General features: G+C 44.2%; 1 protein-coding gene across 1 annotated transcript in view; it reads left to right on the forward strand.

Annotated features, from left to right (window-relative positions):
• The window catches only part of radx (RPA1 related single stranded DNA binding protein), a 77,594-nt gene that overhangs the window by 54,219 nt on the left and 2,712 nt on the right, over nt 1–20,663 (forward strand). The window contains exons 14-16 of the mRNA XM_060832028.1: nt 12,694–12,779; nt 15,029–15,319; nt 16,833–17,021. Coding sequence (XP_060688011.1) covers nt 12,694–12,779; nt 15,029–15,319; nt 16,833–17,021 — 566 coding nt within the window. The remainder of the gene's footprint in view (nt 1–12,693; nt 12,780–15,028; nt 15,320–16,832; nt 17,022–20,663) is intronic.

Below are 20,663 nucleotides of genomic sequence, written 5' to 3' on the forward strand. Positions count from 1 at the left end.
CACTTCCTCCAAACCAAAGGAGTAGCCATGGGCACCCGCATGGGCCCCAGCTATGCCTGCCTCTTCGTCAGATATATGGAACAGTCCATCTTCCAAAACTCCACTGGCACCACCCCCCACCTTTTTTTCTCTGCTACATCAATGACTGTATCGAAGAAAAGAAAACATTTCAAATGTACACTGTGGTTCTCACTCACCTCTGGAAATCTCTGCCACAGAAAGTGTTTGATTTGATTTGGTTAATTATTGTCACATGAACCAGCAAAGCATTGAACATTTTCAAAAATGACTCTGTAAGAAGGTAGATGTAGTTCTTAGGACTAAGGGCACAAAAGGGTAGGAGGACAAAATGGGAACTGTGTACTGATTAGGATGATCTGCCACGATCAGCCTGAATAGCAGAGCAGGCTTGATGGGCCGAATGGCTGAATCCTGATGCTGTTTTCTGTTTCTGTGAAGTTACAAAGAAAACAGGGCAGAAAACCTTCCAAGTTTTAAATGGTCACAGCCACGTTCTGAAATAACTTTAATTTGAATTAAATGCTTTTCAAAGCCCTCTAAGTCATTAGTTCGTAGGTCAGTGCAACATCGAGGGCCAAAGGGCCTGTTCTGCGCTGAATTGTTCTATGTTCTAAGTGTTAGGAGCAAATTGAAAATCAGCCTTGATGCAGCGACTGCACCAAACAAAATGCACTGTAGACAACTTCATTTTAAAGTTCTCGTGATATTGGTTCAGCCTAAATGGTTCAGCTGTCCTGGCCATTTCAGATGGCAAGAAAGAGTTAGCCCTATTGCTGTGAATCTGGAGTCAAATGTAGACCGTACTATATAAGGGCACTCGTGCAGCAGATAGGTTTTTAACAACAATTTGACAGCTTTGTGCTGTCGTCTGCTTTCAATTTCAAGAAATTTGAAACAGAATTCTCCTGTTCACACTGCACCATTTGATTTTTAACAGTTCCATCGTCTATCAGTCAGCCACTTTGGACAATGAGACAACTAACACCACCACTCCACACACAGACCAAATATAATCCTACTGGCGTTAATGGGTATGCAGTAGATTGCTTTGACAAGCAACAAAAAAACATAAGGCCTAGATATGAACAGTATAAGTCAAAAAAAAAGCATCAATTTAATTAACTTAATGTGTTTGTCAGGCCAGAGAATTAATGCAAAGATTGAAGAGATTGAAATTGGAAGAATTTGTTTGCCACAAGCTGTCAGACATCTGGACCTGACTCCTATCAGAGGCAATTCTGCAGTGATTAATTAAGCGTATAATCCGTGCTGACAATCGCTGTGATGTTGAGAGAGTGGAGTGTTATTGAAGGTGGCATCGTTCAATTGAAATGCTTATTTGCAAACCTTGGCTGCATAATCCATTAGTTCAGGTTCATGTTAAAATTCCAGAGCAACTTGGGGAAAAAAAAGGACTGTACTCTCCCTTGACTGACGCTACCCCAAAAGTAAATTAACTGCTCAGCCAGCTCCTGCGGGAATCTTGCAAAAGTTACTGGCTGAGAGAATAACGACTGCTCTCAAAGTCACTGCATGTCTGTGACATGGTTCTGAGACTTACGATGGACTTTGTCAGTATCTTCATGAGGTTAGACAAGTAGTTGCTCACAAAAAGAATCGCGGGTATTATAAGGAAGTGAGGGAAGCAGTGACATTGCAGTAATGTCACTGGATTTGTATTCCCAAGTTAAAAACAACAAATACCAGAGAAACTCAGCCGTTCTGACAGCATCTGCAGAGCGAGCGAGAGTTTATCCCTTTGGTTGGAACTCCAGATCTAGTAGAGGCTCAGGAGAGTGGTACGGGGGCACGCAGCAGCTGGTGGAATGAATGAAAAACAAAATCTGGAATATGTAAAGTTAGTTTCTGTAAGGGTGACGGTGAAACTCCCAGCATTTATTCGAAAAACCCACCTGGTTCACTAATGTCCTTCAGGGAAAGAAATCTGCCATCCTTACCTGGTCTGGCCTGCACGTGACTCTAGACTGGCAGCCATGTGTTTGAGTCTCAAATCATTAGTTCAGGATGGGCAACAAATGTTGGCCTTGCCAGAGATGCCCATATTGCACGAAAGAATAAAGTAAACGAGTTATAAAGGCAAGGAGCTCGGGTAACTGTGTTGGGTCACGGCACTACAAATATCCAGGCTCGGAGGTTGAGTGGGACACTTGACAGACTGGGAATGTTAGCTGAAGGTCTGAAGAATACTTTGCTGAAGATTTGTAATCCTTGCCAGGACAGAGAAAGTAAAGTGTGATGCATTATTTTCAGGACAGCAGAAGCGAAGGGTGTGGACAATGTTCCCACTGAGCTGTGTGTGGAAGGAGCTGTACTGAGCTTGTTCTGTGATGAATAGCAGTGTGTGTGTGTAGCAGGGTGAAGAAGAATGGTGTTGAGGGGTTTGCGTGACTAAATTTTGATGGGGTCAACAGTCACAGCTTGAGACTAACTTTAGATGGATTTGATGGAGGGTTTGATTTTCACACTGAGGATGAGCCACAGAGGGAAAGGATTGTAGGGGAAGAGTGACTAAGGTAGGACAATGAATTCCAAAAGGAATGGTATAGGAATACAGCAGAATTGGTCATCAGAACAATGAGAGCAAAGAGCTCAGAATGGCCAATTTTATCAACAAATCCTGTAAAAGGCATTTCCAGATCCTAGAACTCCCATCAGCCATGATTGAATGGTGGAGTGGACTCAATGGGCCGAATGGCCTTCCTCCCACTTCTATTTCTTATGGTCTTAAGTTGACCAAAGCAGATTTGATACTCTGACATTCATGTCAATGAATGATTGATTGTTTTTGCAAATGTGAATGATTTTATTATCATTTGTATCTTACAGTGAGATAAACAGTAAAGTACAGTGAAAAGCTTTTCCACTGTCTCCATAGCCCAGTGCCATTTTTGAATAGCTAAAGAGTAAGAAAATGAATTACAACATTGAAAAGGCATCTGGATGGGTACATGAATAGAAGGGTTTAGGTGGCTATGGGCCATATGCTGGCAAGTGGGATTAGATTTATATAGGATATCTGGTCAGCACAGATGAGGTAGATCAAAGGATCTGTTTCCATACTGTATATCTCTGACTCTATGTAGCTCACCATCAACGTCTCAGTTGGAGTTCCTGGTCGAATGTCTTCAGAGAAATTTTTAACAGTGTTTATTTCTTGGTAAATTTGTCAGTCAATGACACAGTTTATGTAACCCGTGCATATTCTGTTGAATGGCCTGGATCTGATGCCGAAAGGTTGTTGCTGTGTCTTTAATAATTCCCTTGCCTCAGAGTTGGAAGGTTGGAGGTTGGAGCTGCAGTCTGAAGGGTGGAGTACTTCATTGTAGTGCTGAGAGTGTACTGTTCTTTAGGTGAGACATCAGCCTGGCACTGCACTCATGTAAAACAAGAAGTCTGTATATCAAGAGGAAGTTTCTTTTCTTTCTTAGAGGGTTATAAGATTTTGAAGTAGCCTACCTTAGAAGGTGGGAGAAGAAAACTCATTGAATATTTTTATAATTTATTCAGGGGAAGGAGATTTTGCTGCCTGGGCCTGTGTTTATTGGCCAGAAGACATTTGCTTGTAGTTGTATGTAGGCCAGACCAGGTAAACAATGGCAGATTTCTTTCCTTACAGAGCATGAGTCCTCGAAGGATTTTATTTTATAACTGTTGATAGCAACGAGATTTTTACTTTTCATATTGATTTTTAATTTGACAATCTATCATGGCTGGATTTGAACCCATAACGTTAGCCTGGATTACAAGTTCAGTAACATTAATACTGTGTCATCACTGAGATCGATAGAATCTTATTAAGCAAGGGAATGATAGATTATTAGTGAGAGATAGACGGGAATGTGGAATTCAAAGGACAAACCCATCAGTCAAGGTCCCATTGAATGTGGAGCAGGTTCAAAGGGCTGACTAGCTGACCACTGTTCCCATTTCATATGTTCCTAGGACCTTGTTATTGCATCTTCCGACAGTCCACGCTCAAATGCGACAAGATCTGGACAATACTGAGGTCCGGGCTGTCATGTGGCAAGTAACGTTGATGCCACACAAATACCAGGCTATAACCATCTCCAATAAGAGACAATTTAACCACCAGCTCTTGACATTCATAGAGTCATAGTGATGTACAGCATGGAAACAGACCCATCGGTCCAACCCGTCCATGCCGACCAGATATCCCAACCCAATCTAGTCCCGCCTGCCAGCACCCGGCTCATATCCCTCCCAATCCTTCCTATTCATATACCCATCCAAATGCCTCTTAAATGTTGCAATTGTACCAGCCTCCACCACTTCCTCTGGCAGCTCATTCCATATACGTACCACCCTCTGTGTGAAAACGTTGCCCCTTAGATCTCTTTTATATCTTTCCCCTCTCACCCTAAACCTATGCCCTCTAATTCTGGACTCCCCCCACCCCAGGGAAAAGACTTTGTCTATTTATCCTATCCATGCCCCTCATAATTTTGTAAACCTCTATAAGGTCACCCCTTAGCCTCCGACGCTCCAGGGAAAACACCCCCAGCCTGTTCAGCCTCTCCCTATAGCTCAGATCCTCCAACCCTGGCAACATCCTTGTAAATCTTTTCTGAACCCCTTTCAAGTTTCACAACATCCTTCCAATAGGAAGGAGACCAGAATTGCATGCAATATTCCAACAGTGGCCTGTCCAATGTCCAGTACAGCTGCAATATGACCTCCCAACTCCTGTCCTCAATACTCTGACCAATCAAGGAAAGCATACCAGACGCCTTCTTCACTATCCTATCTACCTGCGACTCCACTTTGAAGGAGCTATGAACCTGCACTCCAAGGTGTCTTTGTTCAGCAACACTCTCCAGGACTTTACCATTAAGTGTATAAGTCCTGCTAAGATTTGCTTTCCCAAAACACAGCACCTCGCATTTATCTGAATTAAACTCCATCTGCCACTTCTCAGCCCATTGGCCCATCTAATCAAGATTCTGCTGTAATCGGAGGTAACCTTCTTCGCTGTTCACCACACCTCCAATTTTGGTGTCATCTGCAAACTTACTAACTGTACCTCTTATGCTCGCATCCAAATCATTTATATAAATAACAAAAAGTAGAGGACCCAGCATTGATCCTTGTGGCACTCCACTGGTCACAGGCCTCCAGTCTGAAAAACAACCCTCCACCACCACCACCCTCTGTCTTCTACCTTTGAGCCAGTTCTGTATCCAAATGGCTGGTTCTCCCTGTGTTCCTGAATCCCTCATCATGAACATCCTGGGGGTTACCATTAACCAGGAACTCATTTGGACTTAGCACCACCAGAGTGGCTACAGGAGCAGGTCAGAGGCTAGGAATACCGCAGCGAGTAACTGGCTTCCTGATTTCCCAAGACCTGTTCACCATCTACAAGGCACAAGTCTGGCATGTGATGGAATACTCCCCACTTGCCTGGATGGAGTTAGCTCCAACAGCATTCGAGAAGCTTGACACCATTCAGGACAAAGCAGCCTGCTTGATTGGCCCCACACCCAAAAATATCCACTCCCTCCACCACCAAAGCTCAGTAGTAGCAGTATGTACTATCTACAAGATGCATGGCAAAAATTCACCAAAGATCCTCAGACAGCACCTTCCAAACCCACGACCACTTCCATCTAGAAGGACAGGGTGGTAGATACACGGGAACATCACCATCTGCAAGTTCCCCTCCATCATCCTGACTTGGAAATATATTCCTGTTCCTTCAATGTCACTGGGTCAAATTCTTGGGCATTGTGGGTCAACCTACAGCATATGGACTGCATTGGTTCAAAAAGGCAGCTCACCCTCACCTTCGCAGGGGCAATAAATGCTGGCCCAGCCAGTGATGCCCATGTTCTACTTGTGAATGATAAAGAGGTATCAGGGGTACTGTAATGGCTGGCATGGTGGCAATGGGCAGCACAGTGGCACAGTGGTTAGTACTGTTGCCTCACAGCACCAGAGACACGGGTTCAATTCCCGTCTCAGGCAACTGTCTGTGTAGAGTTTGCACATTCTCCCCATGTCTGCGTGGGTTTCCTCTGGGTGCTCTGGTTTCCTCCCACAGTCCAAAAATGTGCAGGTCAGGTGAATTGGCCATGCTAAATTGCCCATCGTGTTAGGTGAAGGGGTAAATGTCGAGGAATGGGTCTGGGTGGGATGCTCTTCAGAGGGTCAGTGTGGACTTGTTGTGCTGAAGGGCCTGTTTCTACACTCTAAGTAATCTAATCTAATCTAATAAATTTGCAACATGCTTCACCGTTTATGAAGTGCTCTGGGCTGTCCTGGGGATGGGAATGGATTATATGTCAGCCATTGAAACTGCCATTCCCTGTACTATGGGCATTGATGCTGCAGGCTGGATTTGGAGCTGCTGTCTAACACACTGAGGACTCGGGTAAAGACAAGCCTTTCCCTGCAGCCCCTCTGAATGAGTGGTCACAGACTTAAATCAGGCTCACCTTTCGACTTGTTTCGAGATCTGGGTGATGCCAGCGCAATTAGATGCCGTTTGGCACTGCTTCACCTTTCTGACTGTTTGCCATGTAGATTACCCAGTTAATCATCAATGAGACATAAGAAAATCAAAGCCAGTGGAAAAATAAAGGCTCTGTCGCAATCTTCAGGGTCGGGTACAATGTGTAATGTCTGCCATTTCCCAGCAAACCAGGCCGTAGCAGTTCTGACACTGGGGAAGACTGTCAGTGGTTTGAGTGACCTGGATTGACATCACCTTCTGTGTGAAATGCTCAGCGTGGTTTACAGCTCCCTCCTCGGCCTTTGCCCTCCCTGAACCTGTAGTCTCCTGCAGCGGGGCAACTCTCCAAGATATCTGTGCTACTTTATTTCTGATCTGTTTCACGATCCTGATTGTAATTCCTCCACCACCAGTGACTTTGCCTTCCTGCAACTAGGCCCTAAGCTCTGGAAATCTCTCCCTCAGCATTTCTCTCTCACACTCTCTGTCTCACACTCTCTGTCTCACACTCTCTGTCTCACACTCTCTGTCTCTCTATTTCTCTTTTCCCTTTGAGATGCTGCTCAAAACCTGCCTCTTTGGCCTCATCCTAACTGTGTGGATCAGTATCAAGTTTTGTTTAATTCACACACATGAAGTGTGTTTGCCACATTTTATTTTGCCAGAGTTGCATGGGAGTGCAGTTTGTTGTTGAACAACCTTGGAGTTTTCTTGGAGACTGGAGTGATGCTAAGGAAGAGCAAATTCTCACAAAATATTCAATCCAACTGAGAGATCAAATTCATATTTGAATCTGCGAATGGATCAAAAGCAGAAAGTATAAACAAAGGAAATAGGAGCAGGAGTAGGCCATTCGACCATTCAATATGATTATCCAGTTCAGTCCTCAATTCCCATTCCCTTTGCTCCCTCCCAAAAACAATGAGTAATTTCTTCTTGTAAACATTTAATGGTTTGGTTTCAACCGCTTTCTGTGGCAGAGAATTCCAAAGACTCACCACTCTCTGGTGAAGGCAATTCTCCTCGTCTCAGTCCTAAATGGCCAACTATGTATCCTTAGCCTGTGATCCCCAGTTCTAGTCTCTCTAGTTATGAGGAGCAAATGGTGGAAAGCGCCCAACAGGTCAGGCAGAATGCCGGGGGAAGAGAGAAACTGGGTGAACAGAGAGAGGCACTCACTTTGCCCTCTATTCCACAGTACTTTTGTCATTTAATCTCTCCCACTCACTCCCTTATCCCTGAGCTACCTCTCTGTCCTTCCTCTGCCTCCCTATCATCTTCAACAATCTAAAACCCATCACATTTCTCTCTCTCTGTAAAAGCCAAACTCTGCAGATGTTGGAGATCTGAAATGAAAGCAGGAAGTGCTTGAGAAACTCAGCAGGCCTGGCTGCCTCTATGGAGAGAAAAAATAAATGGGGTCTGTAATATCCAGTCCTGAAGAGGCTTACTGCACTTGAAATGCTAACTCTGTTTTTCTCTCCACAGATGCTGCCAGACCTGCTGAGTTTCTTCAACACTTTCTGTTTTGAATTACACTTCTCTCTCCAGTTCCAAAAAAAGTCATATTTTACCTGAAACATTAACTCCGTTTCTCTCTGCAGCTGCCATTGATATTTTCCAGAAGTTTCTGTTCTTATTTCCAGCCTGTGAGCTGTTTTCTACAGCAGTCTCAGGTCAGCTTGGCCTGGACAATGAATAGTGTACTAATCCATGTCACTCAACTCCCTGGAAACTATTAAAAGGAGAATTGCCAAACAGAAAAGAAACAAGAAAGCTTTTGATAATTCTGTGCCCTTTTTCAAGAAACTTTGCTTCTTCTGAGAATTTGTGAAGTGTAGCGTGTGAATAGATGACATATTTGTCTTATCTGATGACTTTAAAGTAGTTTGTGACCTGCACTTTTAGAAGTGCATTTTGAAAGGTAATCACACCTTTATATGTTCAGAATGCAAGGACTTTGTGATTAAGCAGGGCCATAATGTAGCACTGTTATTTCACATTCTTGCTAATGCCTCATAATAATAATTGTACTTTGCTCAAGAAATACATTCACTACCCAACGGCTAAATTGCAGTATGACTAACCCTGGAAAAATTCATATCTCAACAAATCAATCAGATTAAAAACATAGAAGTAGAAAAGCTCGGCAGGTCTGGCAGCATCTGTGTAGAGAACTCAAGAGTTAACATTTCAAGTTGAGTGACCATTCCTCAGAAAGTGGAGTACATATTTGCATACTTGGTTGAGAATCTGAAGCAAAGAACAAAGAGAGCAAAGAAAATGTACAGCCCAGGGACAGGCCCTTCAGCCCTAAGCCTGAGCCGCTCCAAGTCCACTGCCTAAACCTATCGTCCAATTCCTATGCATGTGTATCCCTCTGCTCCCCACCTACTTGTGCATCTCTCCAGACACACCTTAAATGAATCCTCTACTACCTCTGCCGGCAAAGCATCTAACACCCTCTGTGATGGGAATAGAGCACTGTTAGGAATAGAGCTCATACATAGAGTTTTCTATACTACTTGTTCAGAGAGCTGCAGAAGCTTTTTTTGTAATGAGTAACTCCAGACGGTTATAATAGTGGCAATGTTTCCTTTACACCCAACTTCCAAATCAAGATAACCGATCCTGCGAGTGACTTGCATTGTTTGAACACTTGGGTCAATTGAGTATAATTGGCCAATAAACTGGCATAGAAGCACACAGGAAAGAATGAGTCCATTCAGCCCATTTATACTGGTTCTTTTGAAAGAAGGATCAAATTTGCTTCCACACCCCTCGATTTTCCCCACATCCCTGGCACATCTATCCAATTTGTGTTAAATATGTTTCTACCAGACGGGTGCTTTTCCAGCACCACACTCTTCGACTCTGATCTCCAGCATCTGCAGTCCTCACTTTGTCGGAGGCAAAATTTCTTCGTTAATTCTTCCATGGTCTGCAGGTTGGTCTTACCCATGTCAAGTTGCCTTTGAGTTGAATGGCTTACTGGCCTCTTTCAGAGAGTAGGCCAGAGTTAATCACGTTGCTGTGGGTCTGGAGTTACATGTAGGCCAGCCCAGGTAAGGATGGCAGATTTCCTTCCCTGAATGATATTTGTGAACCACAGCGGCTTTCATGACAATCAAAGACACAAAACTAGCTTTCAATTCCTGATTTATTCATTGAATCTAAATTCCACCCCAGCATGGTGGGGTTTGAACAAATATTCCCAGAACATTAAACTGTTCCTCTAGATTGTTAATTCCTGATGAAGGGCTCTGGCCCGAAACGTCGAATTTCCTGTTCCTTGGATGCTGCCTAACCTGCTGTGCTTTAACCAGCAACACATTTTCAATCTGGATTAGTAACATTACTGCTGTGCTACCTTTTCCCATTCCTCATTTCATTTGGAAAAAAAAAGAAACTGAACTGGACCAACCACATATAACCACATAAGAGCAAATTAGGCTTAAAATCCTTAAGTGAGGGACTGAAAATCCTGCGGTGCGTAACTCAACCCCTGACTCCTCAAAGCCTACCCACCATCTACAGGCACAGGTCAGGGGTGTGATAGAATATTCCCCACTTCGCTGGTTGGATGCAACTCCAATGGCAGTCTCTCGGCCCTGCACGATGGTCTTTGAGCGGTACATGGTGGTCTCTCGGCCCGGTGTGACCTCAGCATGGACATCTGGTCTCGAGGTGATTCCTTGGAGTGTGGTCACACCATGGCTAAGCACTTGAGAAAGACTGTAATGTTTGAACTTTCAGCTTTACTCCTCTATTTTCTACTTAAAACAAACAAAGTCCGCCATCTGTAACCTTTAACCTTACACGGTATATTTTACACTGTACAGGTACACAATCCTTTATCCAAAATCCTTGGGGGCCAGTTGTTTTTTTGGAATGTGGAATTTTTCAGATTTTGGAATAAGTGACATATTTCACAGTGAAATTAAAAAATAATGACCTAACAGCAGGTGCACATGTGAATAGTACGAGCGCTGAGACACAATTGATGCTTGCCAGCACTGGGTCATGCTGCCGCGTCACATCTGAGTGATGTGATTAGAGTGTGTGTGGAATTGGGTCACCTGTTCTCTCAAAAATGACACTCCACACTCCATGAAAAGAAATTTGGACTTTGGAGCTTTTCGGATTTCGGAATTTCGGATAAAGGATTGTGTACCTGTACTGTAATTGCTGCCATGTTAAACGTTAAACTTTGTTCGTTCTTTATACCGTCTTCTTATTTTGTACCTAAAATGGCACATTTTGTGTGGCGACGTTGTACACTTTTAACTGTGCTCCAGTACTTCTGTACTTGAATACTTGCGGCAATAAAAACTCAAATCAAATTAAATACAGAGGAACCCCGATTATCCAAACAAGAGGGGTGGGCACTATTTCGTTCGGATAATTGATTATTTGGTTAATTGATTTTCTCTGGGGCTCGGAGTTTTCTGTTAAGTCCGCTCCCTGTTCAGGAAACTAGGCAGTAGCACACTGTATGTGAGCCCCCAGCCACCTGCTAGCCCCGCCCCCACCCACCCGCTAGCCCCACCCCACACCCTTCCCGTCCCCGCCCACCTGCCCCAAACCCCATTTGCTCCAAACCCACCCGCCGCCCCAGAACCCGTCTGTTTCCACCTCACCCCCTCTGCCAGCCCCCAAACCCCATCCACCCCCACCCAGACCCCCACCTGTCTGCTCTCACTCCACGCCAGTCCCCCGCAACCTCGTCCGCTCCAGCCAATGTCCAGGACTGTTCTCAGCAGCATTTCAGTGAGCCGAGTTTGTTTTTAATTATTGTACCTGTAAACAAAAGACAGGATCCAAGTTGAAACAGCTCTTTGACATAATGTTTTTATCAGAATCTTGAGATCTCCGTCGGATAATCCGAAATTTGGATAATTGATATTCAGATAATCGAGGTTCCTCTGTGTATGAATTTGTGGCAGAAATAAGACATTCGCCTTTCAAGCAAGCTGTGTTATTCAGAAGGTCATTTGTGTTCTGCTTGTGTTCCCAATTTCACGTCCTCATCCAGCTCTGAACACCTTTGACTCTGCCTACCCTGAAAAGAACCCACCTTGGTCAACCTGAAAAATGTTCAGTGACCTGCTCCACCACCTTCTGAGACAGAGAGTTCAAAGTCACACAATCCTCAGAGAGGGAAAAATAATTCCCCTTATCCTCTGCTCTAACAGGGCGACCCCTCCATGATTGGTGGTGAAGCACTTTGTGACACCCTGAAATCATGACAGGAGCTATATAAAGTGTACCTAGCGTGTGCATAATGGTCTGGTATGGCAACTGCTCTGTCCAGGACACTAAGAAACTCCAGAATGTGGTGTGCACAGCTCAGACCATTACTGAAGCCAACCTTCTATCCATGCACTCCACTTACACAGCTCACGGAATGGTTGACAACATCATCAAAGACCCATCACACCCTGGTAATGCTCCCCGACAACCTCTTTCCTGACGGCAGAAGATACAGAAGCTTGAACACAGGCACCAACAGGTTCAAGAACAGCTTCTTCTCGCCCTTTATTAGACTGATGAACGGGCACTGTAGCCCCAATAAGCAATGTAGCCTGTGTGCCTCTGTCTAAGTCTTTTTTGATCTGTACATCCTTGCTCACTGCGATCTGCCTGTACTGCTTGTAAACAAGGCTTTTCACTATACGTGGGCACATGCGACAATAATCAATCAATCAATCAATCTTTAAATGTTTGTATTTATCAATCACTCTGACAGGTAGGTCTTTGTGGGCAGCACGGTGGCACAGTGGTTAGCACTGCTGCCTCACAGCGCCTAAGACCCGGGTTCAGTTCCTGACTCAGCAGACTGACTGTGTGGAGTTTGCACGTTCTCCCCATGTCTGCGTGGGTTTCCTCCGGGTGCTCCGGTTTCCTCCCACAGTCCAAAGATGTGCGGGTCAGGTGAATTGGCCATGCTAAATTGCCCGTAGTGTTAGGTAAGGGGTAAATGTAGGGGTATGGGTGGGTTGCGCTTCGGCGGGTCGGTGTGGACTTGTTGGGCCGAAGGGCCTGTTTCCACACAAAGTAATCTAATCTACTACCAGTGAGCCAATGCTGACACAGAATTACCAGGTGCGGTTGATGTGTGATCTGGTGACGCCCCTGACCTGCTGTGACTTGGTTTTCGGTGATGTTCTGTTTAACAGGCCAGCAACTGCACAAGATGCTGAGGTCGCAGCCAGCACCAAAGGATCCTCCCAAGCTGCAGAACAGTCTGTGCCACCCGACGAAGGTATGAAATTATTGTTCTCAACCACTCCAGGCTCAACTAAAACACCCTCCTCGTTCTGAGGAAGGGTCACTCAACCCAAAGCATTAACTGATTTCTCTCCACAGGTGCTGCCAGACCCGCTGAGCTTTTCCAGCAACTTCTGTTCTGGTTTCGGATATTATAGCACCCGCAGTTTTTTTCGGTTTTTAAAACATTCTCTTTGTCAGATCAGGGTGAAAATACTCAGACTGGTAAACTGCAGGGCTTCCAGAATCAGTAGGGAGCAGACCCTATGTTGGGCAGATCCCATTGGCATCCACCTTTTGTGAGAGCTTTGTCCTTTCCTGCTGTGTCTCAGTTTTTAACAAAAAATGCATTTATATAGCACCTCTTGGTTTCTGCTTCCAGAAACTGCTGTCACACATGGACCTTGGGGGTCCAAACGCTGACAATGTTCTCCACCTTCAAAAGGACTTTATCGGCTGTAGAAAGCTTTGGGCTCTATATCAATAGATGATATTGTTTTCCGTTTTTGTTTCACACAGAATAGGATCTAACTTTGTGCAAGTCCTCCAAACAAGAGGGCAAAATGTCATGACAGGAGACAGTGGCGTAGCATTAATGTAATCCAGGCTAATGCTTGAGAGTGTGGGAATGGACATGAGTTCAAATTCCACTGCAGCAACTGGTCGAATTTAAATTTAATTAATAAACCAGGGATTGAAAGCTAGTTGCAGTGATGAAGCTACGGACTTCCCATCGTAGAACGACTACAGTGTGGGAGCAAGTCATTTGGCCCATTGGGTCCACGCCAATCCTCGGAAAAGCATCCCGCCTAGATCCACCCCCCCCACCCACCATGGCTAATCCACCGAGCCAGCAGAGCCATTGACATTATGCACATTTTTGGACTGTAGGAGGAAACGCGCGCACACACACACACACACACACACACACACGTCCCTGGTGCAGTGAGGCAGCAATACTAACCACTGTCACTATCAATCATTCGGCAAACAGAAGTAGGGAAGGAAGTTGACCATCTTTACCTGGTCTGGCCTACATCTGATTCCACACCCAGAACAGTATATTTGAATCTTCACTTCCCTCTGAAAGGCACAACCCATGAAAGAATAAACAGGTATGTTGTTCCCTCAGAGAAGCAGTGCAAGCACAATGAGCTGAATTGCCCCCATTCCATCTTGTATCTTTTTTCACAAAAATGAGGTTGGCCAGCTCAGCAGTTGACTAGAAAGTTTGTACTTCAGTGACAACCTTTCACTTCCCACCCAATGACACATATACTCCATAGTTTTTTTTTCAAATTCTATTTCTGCTTGATGTACAATTGGGGCTGTACAACATATGAGAAAGGTCAGTAAAGGTTAGAAGAAAACTAGTGGTTGATACATTCAGGTAGTACCATGCGCTGAATGTGCAAAGTGGCATTATCCTGGAAACATAAAAAATAGGAGCAGGAGTAGGCCATTTGAGCATTTGAGTCTGCTCCACCATTCAATATGATCATGATTGATCATCCAGCTCAGTTCTCTGTTCCCCATTCCCTTTGATCTCTTTAGCTCTCAGAACCAAGTTTGACTCTTTCTTGAAAATATTCAATGTCTTGTCTCAATCACTTTCTGTGACAGAGAATTTCTCTCTCTGGGTGAAGAAATTTCTCCTCATCTCAGTCCTAAATGGCTTACCCCATATCCTTAGACTGTGATTCCTGGTTCTAAAATCCCTTGTCATTGGGAAACTCCTTCCTGAGTTGACTCTGTCTGGTTCTGATAGAATTTTCTGGGTTTATGAGATTCCCCCACTCAGTCTTCTAAACTCCAATGACTAAAATACTACAGGATCCAGATGACCTTTATAACTTGGAACCTATGCTGTGATTACTGTGGTATCTTGTCAGAAGCTGACATTGGAGAAGGTGAGGACTGCAGATGCTGGAGATCAGTGTTGAGAGTACAGTGCTGGAAAAACACAGCAGGTCAGGCAGCATCCGAGGAGCAGGAGAATCAACGTTTCGGGCATAAACTGTTCATCAGGAATGCTTACTGATGAAGGACTTACGCCCAAAATGTCGATTCTCCTGCTCCTCAAATGCTACCTGACCTGCTGTGCTTTTCCAGCACCACGCTCAAGAACATGACAGTGTACTAGTCATATCCTCTATCTATATGTAGGGCCATTATGCTGTGATTCAGTCATGGTGCAAAATAAGTGTCATCCATGTGTTTCTGATGGATTTAATTTCAATTCAGATGATGATGGAAGGTGTGATACAGGGATTACAACTGATGGCAACTCAAAATATACGTGGAGAAGCCCTACCTGGTCAGAGATCAGAGAACACCTGTCAGAGCACTTACACTTTGGCCAGCTTCTTCCCGAGAGCATTCCACGGAGGTTTGTCTACAAACACCGGGACTTCCTGATGCAGCAGCATAACCTTCAGGCTGCAGAGTGCAGTCCCGCTACAGCCGTCTCCAATATGGAGCTACAGAGCTTCGCATCTGCCTGTTGCCATGGCTATTACACTGTGACGATGGTTGGTAAGGCAACACAAAATTAAAGATTGTATGCTTTGAATGCACTGTAATATCATATGTGGTGAAAATGTGTTGCTGGTTAAAGTGCAGCAGGTCAGGCAGCATCCAAGGAACAGGAAATTCGACGTTTCGGGCACAAACCTTTCATTAGGATACTATCATATGCGGTGTCAGGCTTGGTTTATTAAGTAGCACTGTCATCTCTGAATCTGAGTCATAATTTTTACAGGACAGTATAGCACAGGAACAGGTTCTTCAACCCATTGAGACTGCACCGGCACATGATGCCTTTCTGAACTAAAATCCTTTTTCATCGACACTGTTTGTATTCCTTGATTCCTTACCTGTTCAGAGATCTGTCAAGGTAATGGTGTGTGTTCAAGTCCCAATGCAAGGGCCAGAGGCTGACACTGTGCTGAGGGAATGCTGCATTGACAGAAAGATGCCATTTTAAAATAAGACATTAAACTAAAGCCCTGTTTGTCCTCGAGTCAGCATAAATGATCCCAACTTGAAAAAGAAAGTTGGAATGATCTCACTTGTCCTGGATAATATTTATACCTCAAGTAATACTTGGAGAAAACACGTGGTGATCTGCTCTTGGACATGTAACAGAAACAGTGACAAGGTGCAAAGAAAGGTAGGAAGGAAAGAAGTTAATCCCAGACCTTCCTCGCTACCCCCTGCCTTCCTAAACCCATCTGTTCCCTCAGGAAGTTATCCCTGGTTCTGGCCAGGGGTTGTTCCCTAAACAAACACCGATGGAGCTGATTCATTAGTCATTACCACATTCCTATTTGTGCAGCTTCTAGAAGTACAAAATCTATCTGAACATCCAGTTTTCAGGCAGCAAATGTAGCAGCTCATGCTCCAGTAACAACAGTTCACGTGCAAGTCATAGACTTACTGCTCCTGACACTATGGTGGGCAACATCAGGTACACTTTGTCAAGTTTCCTTGCTTCTACTCTCAATTCACATTTCATAGACAGAGGGAAAACTGAACTTGTTAAACTTGCAACCAAAAAGTAAATATCAGTGGCAGAAAGTGAGGACTGCAGATGCTGGAGATCAGAGCTGAAAAATGTGTTGCTGGAAAAGCGCAGCAGGTCAGACAGCATCCAAGGAGCAGGAGAATCGACGTTTCGGGCATAAGCCCTTCTTCTTGAAGAAGGGCTTATGCCCAAAACGTCGATTGTCCTGCTCCTAGGATGCTGCCTGATCTGCTGCGCTTTTCCAGCAACACATTTTTCAGTAAATATCAGTGAGCTAACATCTCTGCTAATATGGCAGAGAGAAATGGCAATTTCTGCACTTATACACAGGAATTTGATGGCAGAATTTCAGCATCAGACATTGAAACAGCCTTTTTCTCAAGTTATCTCTGCTTCTTCAGTGTATCCAAAGTCTTCCTCAGTTGGTGCAATGCATGCGACTAACCGCCTGAGATATGAGCATATAATAATTTCAAGTATTGGGTTGTCTGTTCTAAAGGAGAGATTGTTGTTTTGATACAGGTGTCAACCACCAAGTAGCAGTTGATGTTGTGTTTCTCCCAGTCATGATGAGTCATAACAGTCATCGCATGTTGGGTCTATCGATGGATGTTCATGATAACACTGTAGCCTCAGTGATGACCAGTGGTTACATTTGTGATAAACAGACTGCAGATAATGACCGGCTGAAACAGATATCTTCCTATCCAGGTAACGATCGGACCTCAGCACTGAACTGAATAAAAGATTTAGCATGACTAATCGATAGACTTGAAGAGATGATGTGCACTTCTTCAAGACGTGTGGCCAAATCCAGCCCCCATGCCTCGTTGCCCTTGAATTGAGTAGCTTACTAGGACGTTTCAGAGGGCATTTAAGAATCAACCACTTTGCAGTGGCTCTGGACTCTCATATAGGCCAGATCAAAAATGGAAGGCAGATTTCCTTCCCTGAAGAACATTCGTGAATGAGATAGGATTTTACGGCAATCAATACTTTCACGGTCACCGTTACTGAGGCGAGTTTTCACTTTCACAATTTGTTAATTAATTAAATTTCACACGAGCTGGGATTTTAACACCACTGACAATAGTTTTGTGGTCTCCATTCCTGAGGTTAGCTTTCGATTCCACAACTTACTTATTTAATCAAATTTAAATTCTGCTGGCTGAGATGGGGACAGGTGAACCATAAAGTTAACCAAATCTGTGCATTATTAGTCCAGTGGTATTATCACTGCACCACCTGCTGTGTCATTAAAATGCTGTTTAGTTGATCATAGAATCCCAACAGTGTGGAAACAGACCATTTAACCCAACAAGTCCACACCGACCCTCCAAAGAGTAACCCACCCAAACCCATGCACCTACCCTATTACTCCTCGTTTCCCCTGACTAATGCACCTAACCTACACATCCCTGAACACTATGGGCAATTTAGCATGGCCAATTCACCCAACCTGCACACCTTTGGATTGTGGGAGAAACCAGAGCATCCAGAGGAAATCCACTCAGACATGGGGAGAATGTGCAAACTTTGCACAGTCGCCTGAGGCTGGAATCGAACCAGGGTCCCTAGCGCTGTGAGGTAGCTGAGCTAACCACTGAGTCACCATGGTGCCTTAGCTGGGGCCAGTGGTAGAATTCTCCCCATGAGTCAGAAAATTATGGATTTGCAGCTTATATCAGAAACATGAGCACAAAATCCAAGCTGACACAGTAGTGCCATATTGAGGGAGTGCCGCACTATTTAAAGTGTTATCTTTTGGATTAAAGACGATAACAAATACCAGCTCTAACCAGTGTAAGAGATTCCACATGAGCAGAAATGCTAGATCTTCCTTAATGCCTTGGTCAGCATATTTATTCCAAAACAGGACTATCACAACAGATTATCTGATCATTATCAAATTGCTGTGTGTAGAGTTTGCTGTGTACAAATCAACTGTCACATTGAAGCAGTGATTACACTTCAGAATTGGCTGTGAAACACATTGGGATCCTTTGAGGTTTGGAAAGTTACTATGCAAATGCATGTTTGTACTTTTTATTGCTAAGTACAGTCCAGTTTCAAGCATTCAACCGAAACTTTTGATGTTGACTGTAGGGGATGGGCACATTAAAAATGTGGAGCTTATTCAAGGAAAAGCTACTGAGTGTCCTAGATAAGTATGTACCTGTCAGGCAGGGAGGAAGCTGTAGAGTGCAGGAGCCGTGGTTTACAAAGGAAGTGGAATCTCTGGTCAAGAGGAAGAAGAAGGCTTGTGTTAGGACAAGATGTGAAGGCTCAGTTAGGACGCTTGAGGGTTACAAGGTAGCCAGGAAAGACCTAAAGAGAGAGCTCAGAAGAGCCAGGAGGACACATGAGAAGTTGTTGGTGGATAGGATCATGGTAAACCCTAAGGCTCTCTATAGGTATTTAAGGAATAAAAGAATGACAAGAGTAAGAATAGGGCCAATTAAGGATATTAGTGGGAAATTGTGTGTGGGGTCAGAGGAGATAGGGGGAGCACTAAATGAATATTTTTCAACAGTATTCACTTTAGAAAATGACAAAGTTGTCAAGGAAAATACTGAGATGCAGGTTACTAGACTAGGTGGGATTGGGGTTCACAAGGAAGAGGTATTAGAAATCCTGCAGAGTGTGAAAATAGATAAGTCCCCTGGGCCGGATGGGATTTATCCTAGGATCCTCTGGGAAGCCAGGGAGGAGATTGTCAAGTCTTTGGCATTGATCTTTAAATCGTCATTGTCCACAGGAATAGTGTCAGAAGACTGGAGGATAGCAAAGGTGGTTCCCCAGTTCAAGAAGGGGAGTAGAGACAACCCTGGTAATTATAGACCAGTGAGCCCTTCTTCAGTTGTTGATAAATTGTTGGAAAAGGTTATAAGAGATTAGGATTTATAATCATCCAGAAAAGAATAATTTGATTAGGGATAACCAGCACAGTTTTGTGAAGGGTAGGTCGTGCCTCACAAACCTTATTGAGTCCTTTGAGAAGGTGACCAAACAGGTAGATGACAGTTGATGTGGTGAATATGGATTTCAGCAAGGTGTTCGATAAGGTTCCCCACAGTAGGCTATTATACAAAATGCGGAGGAATGGGATTGTGGGAGATATGGCAGTTTAGATCAGTAATTGGCTTGCTGAAAGAAGACAGATGGTGGTAGTTGATGGGAAATGTTCATCCTGGAGTCCAGTTACCAGTGGTATACCGCAAGGGTCGGTGTTGAGTCCACTGCTGTTTGTCATTTTAATAAACGACCTGGATGAGGGCGTAGAAGGGTGGGTTAGTAAATTTGCAGACAACACTAAGGTCGTTGGAGTTATGGATAGTGACGAAGGATGTTTTAGGTTACAGAGAGACATAGATAAGCTGCAGAGCTGGGCTGAAAGGTGGCAAATGGAGTTTAATGAGGACAAGTGTGAGGTGATTCACTTTGGTTGGATTAGCCAGAATGCAGAGTACTGGTCTAATGGTAAGATTCTTGGTAGTGTAGATGAGCAGAGAGATCTCGGTGTCCATGTACACAAATCCTTGAAAGTTGCCACCCAGGTTGACAAGGTTGCTGAGAAGGCATACAGTGTTTTAGCTTTTATTAATAGAGGGATCGAGTTCTGGAACCATGAGGTTATGCTACAGCTGTAGAAAACTCTGGTGCGGCCACAATTGGAGTATTGTGTACAGTTCTGGTTACTGCATTATAAGAAGGATGTGGAAGCTTTGGAAAGAGTGCAGAGGAGATTTACTAGGATGTGGCTTGGTATAGAGGGAAGGTCTTACGAGAAAAGGCTGAGTGACTTGAGGCTGTTTTCGTTGGAGAGAAGAAGGTTAAGAGGTGACTTAATAGAGACATACAAGATAATCAGAGGGTTAGATAGGGTGGACAGGGAGAGCCTTTTTCCAAGTATGGTGACGGTGGAGGGGTGATAGATATAGGACAGATGTCAGAGGTAGTTTCTTTACTCAGAGAGTAGTAAGGGTATGGAATGCTTTCCCTGCAACGGCAGTAGATTTGCCAACTTTAAGTGCACTTAAGTCGTCATTGGACAAGCATATTGACGTACACGGAATAGTGTAGGTTAGATGGGCTTCAGATTGGTATCACAGGTCGACGCAACATTGAGGGCCGAAGGGCCTATACTGCGCTGTAATGTTCTATGGTCTATGTTCTATATGTAAGAGCAAAATACTCCTGAATGATGATCATCTGAAACAAACACAGAATGCTGGAGAAACTCAGTAGGTCTGGCAGCAAGTGCAGAGAGAAACTGAGTTAACGTTTCAAATCCAAAGATTTGCAAAGGACAAAGAAAGAGCAAAGAAAATTTAGAGCCCAGGAACAGGCCCT

This window comes from Hemiscyllium ocellatum, chromosome 11 (genome assembly GCF_020745735.1).
Source record: "Hemiscyllium ocellatum isolate sHemOce1 chromosome 11, sHemOce1.pat.X.cur, whole genome shotgun sequence".
NCBI lineage: Eukaryota > Metazoa > Chordata > Chondrichthyes > Orectolobiformes > Hemiscylliidae > Hemiscyllium > Hemiscyllium ocellatum.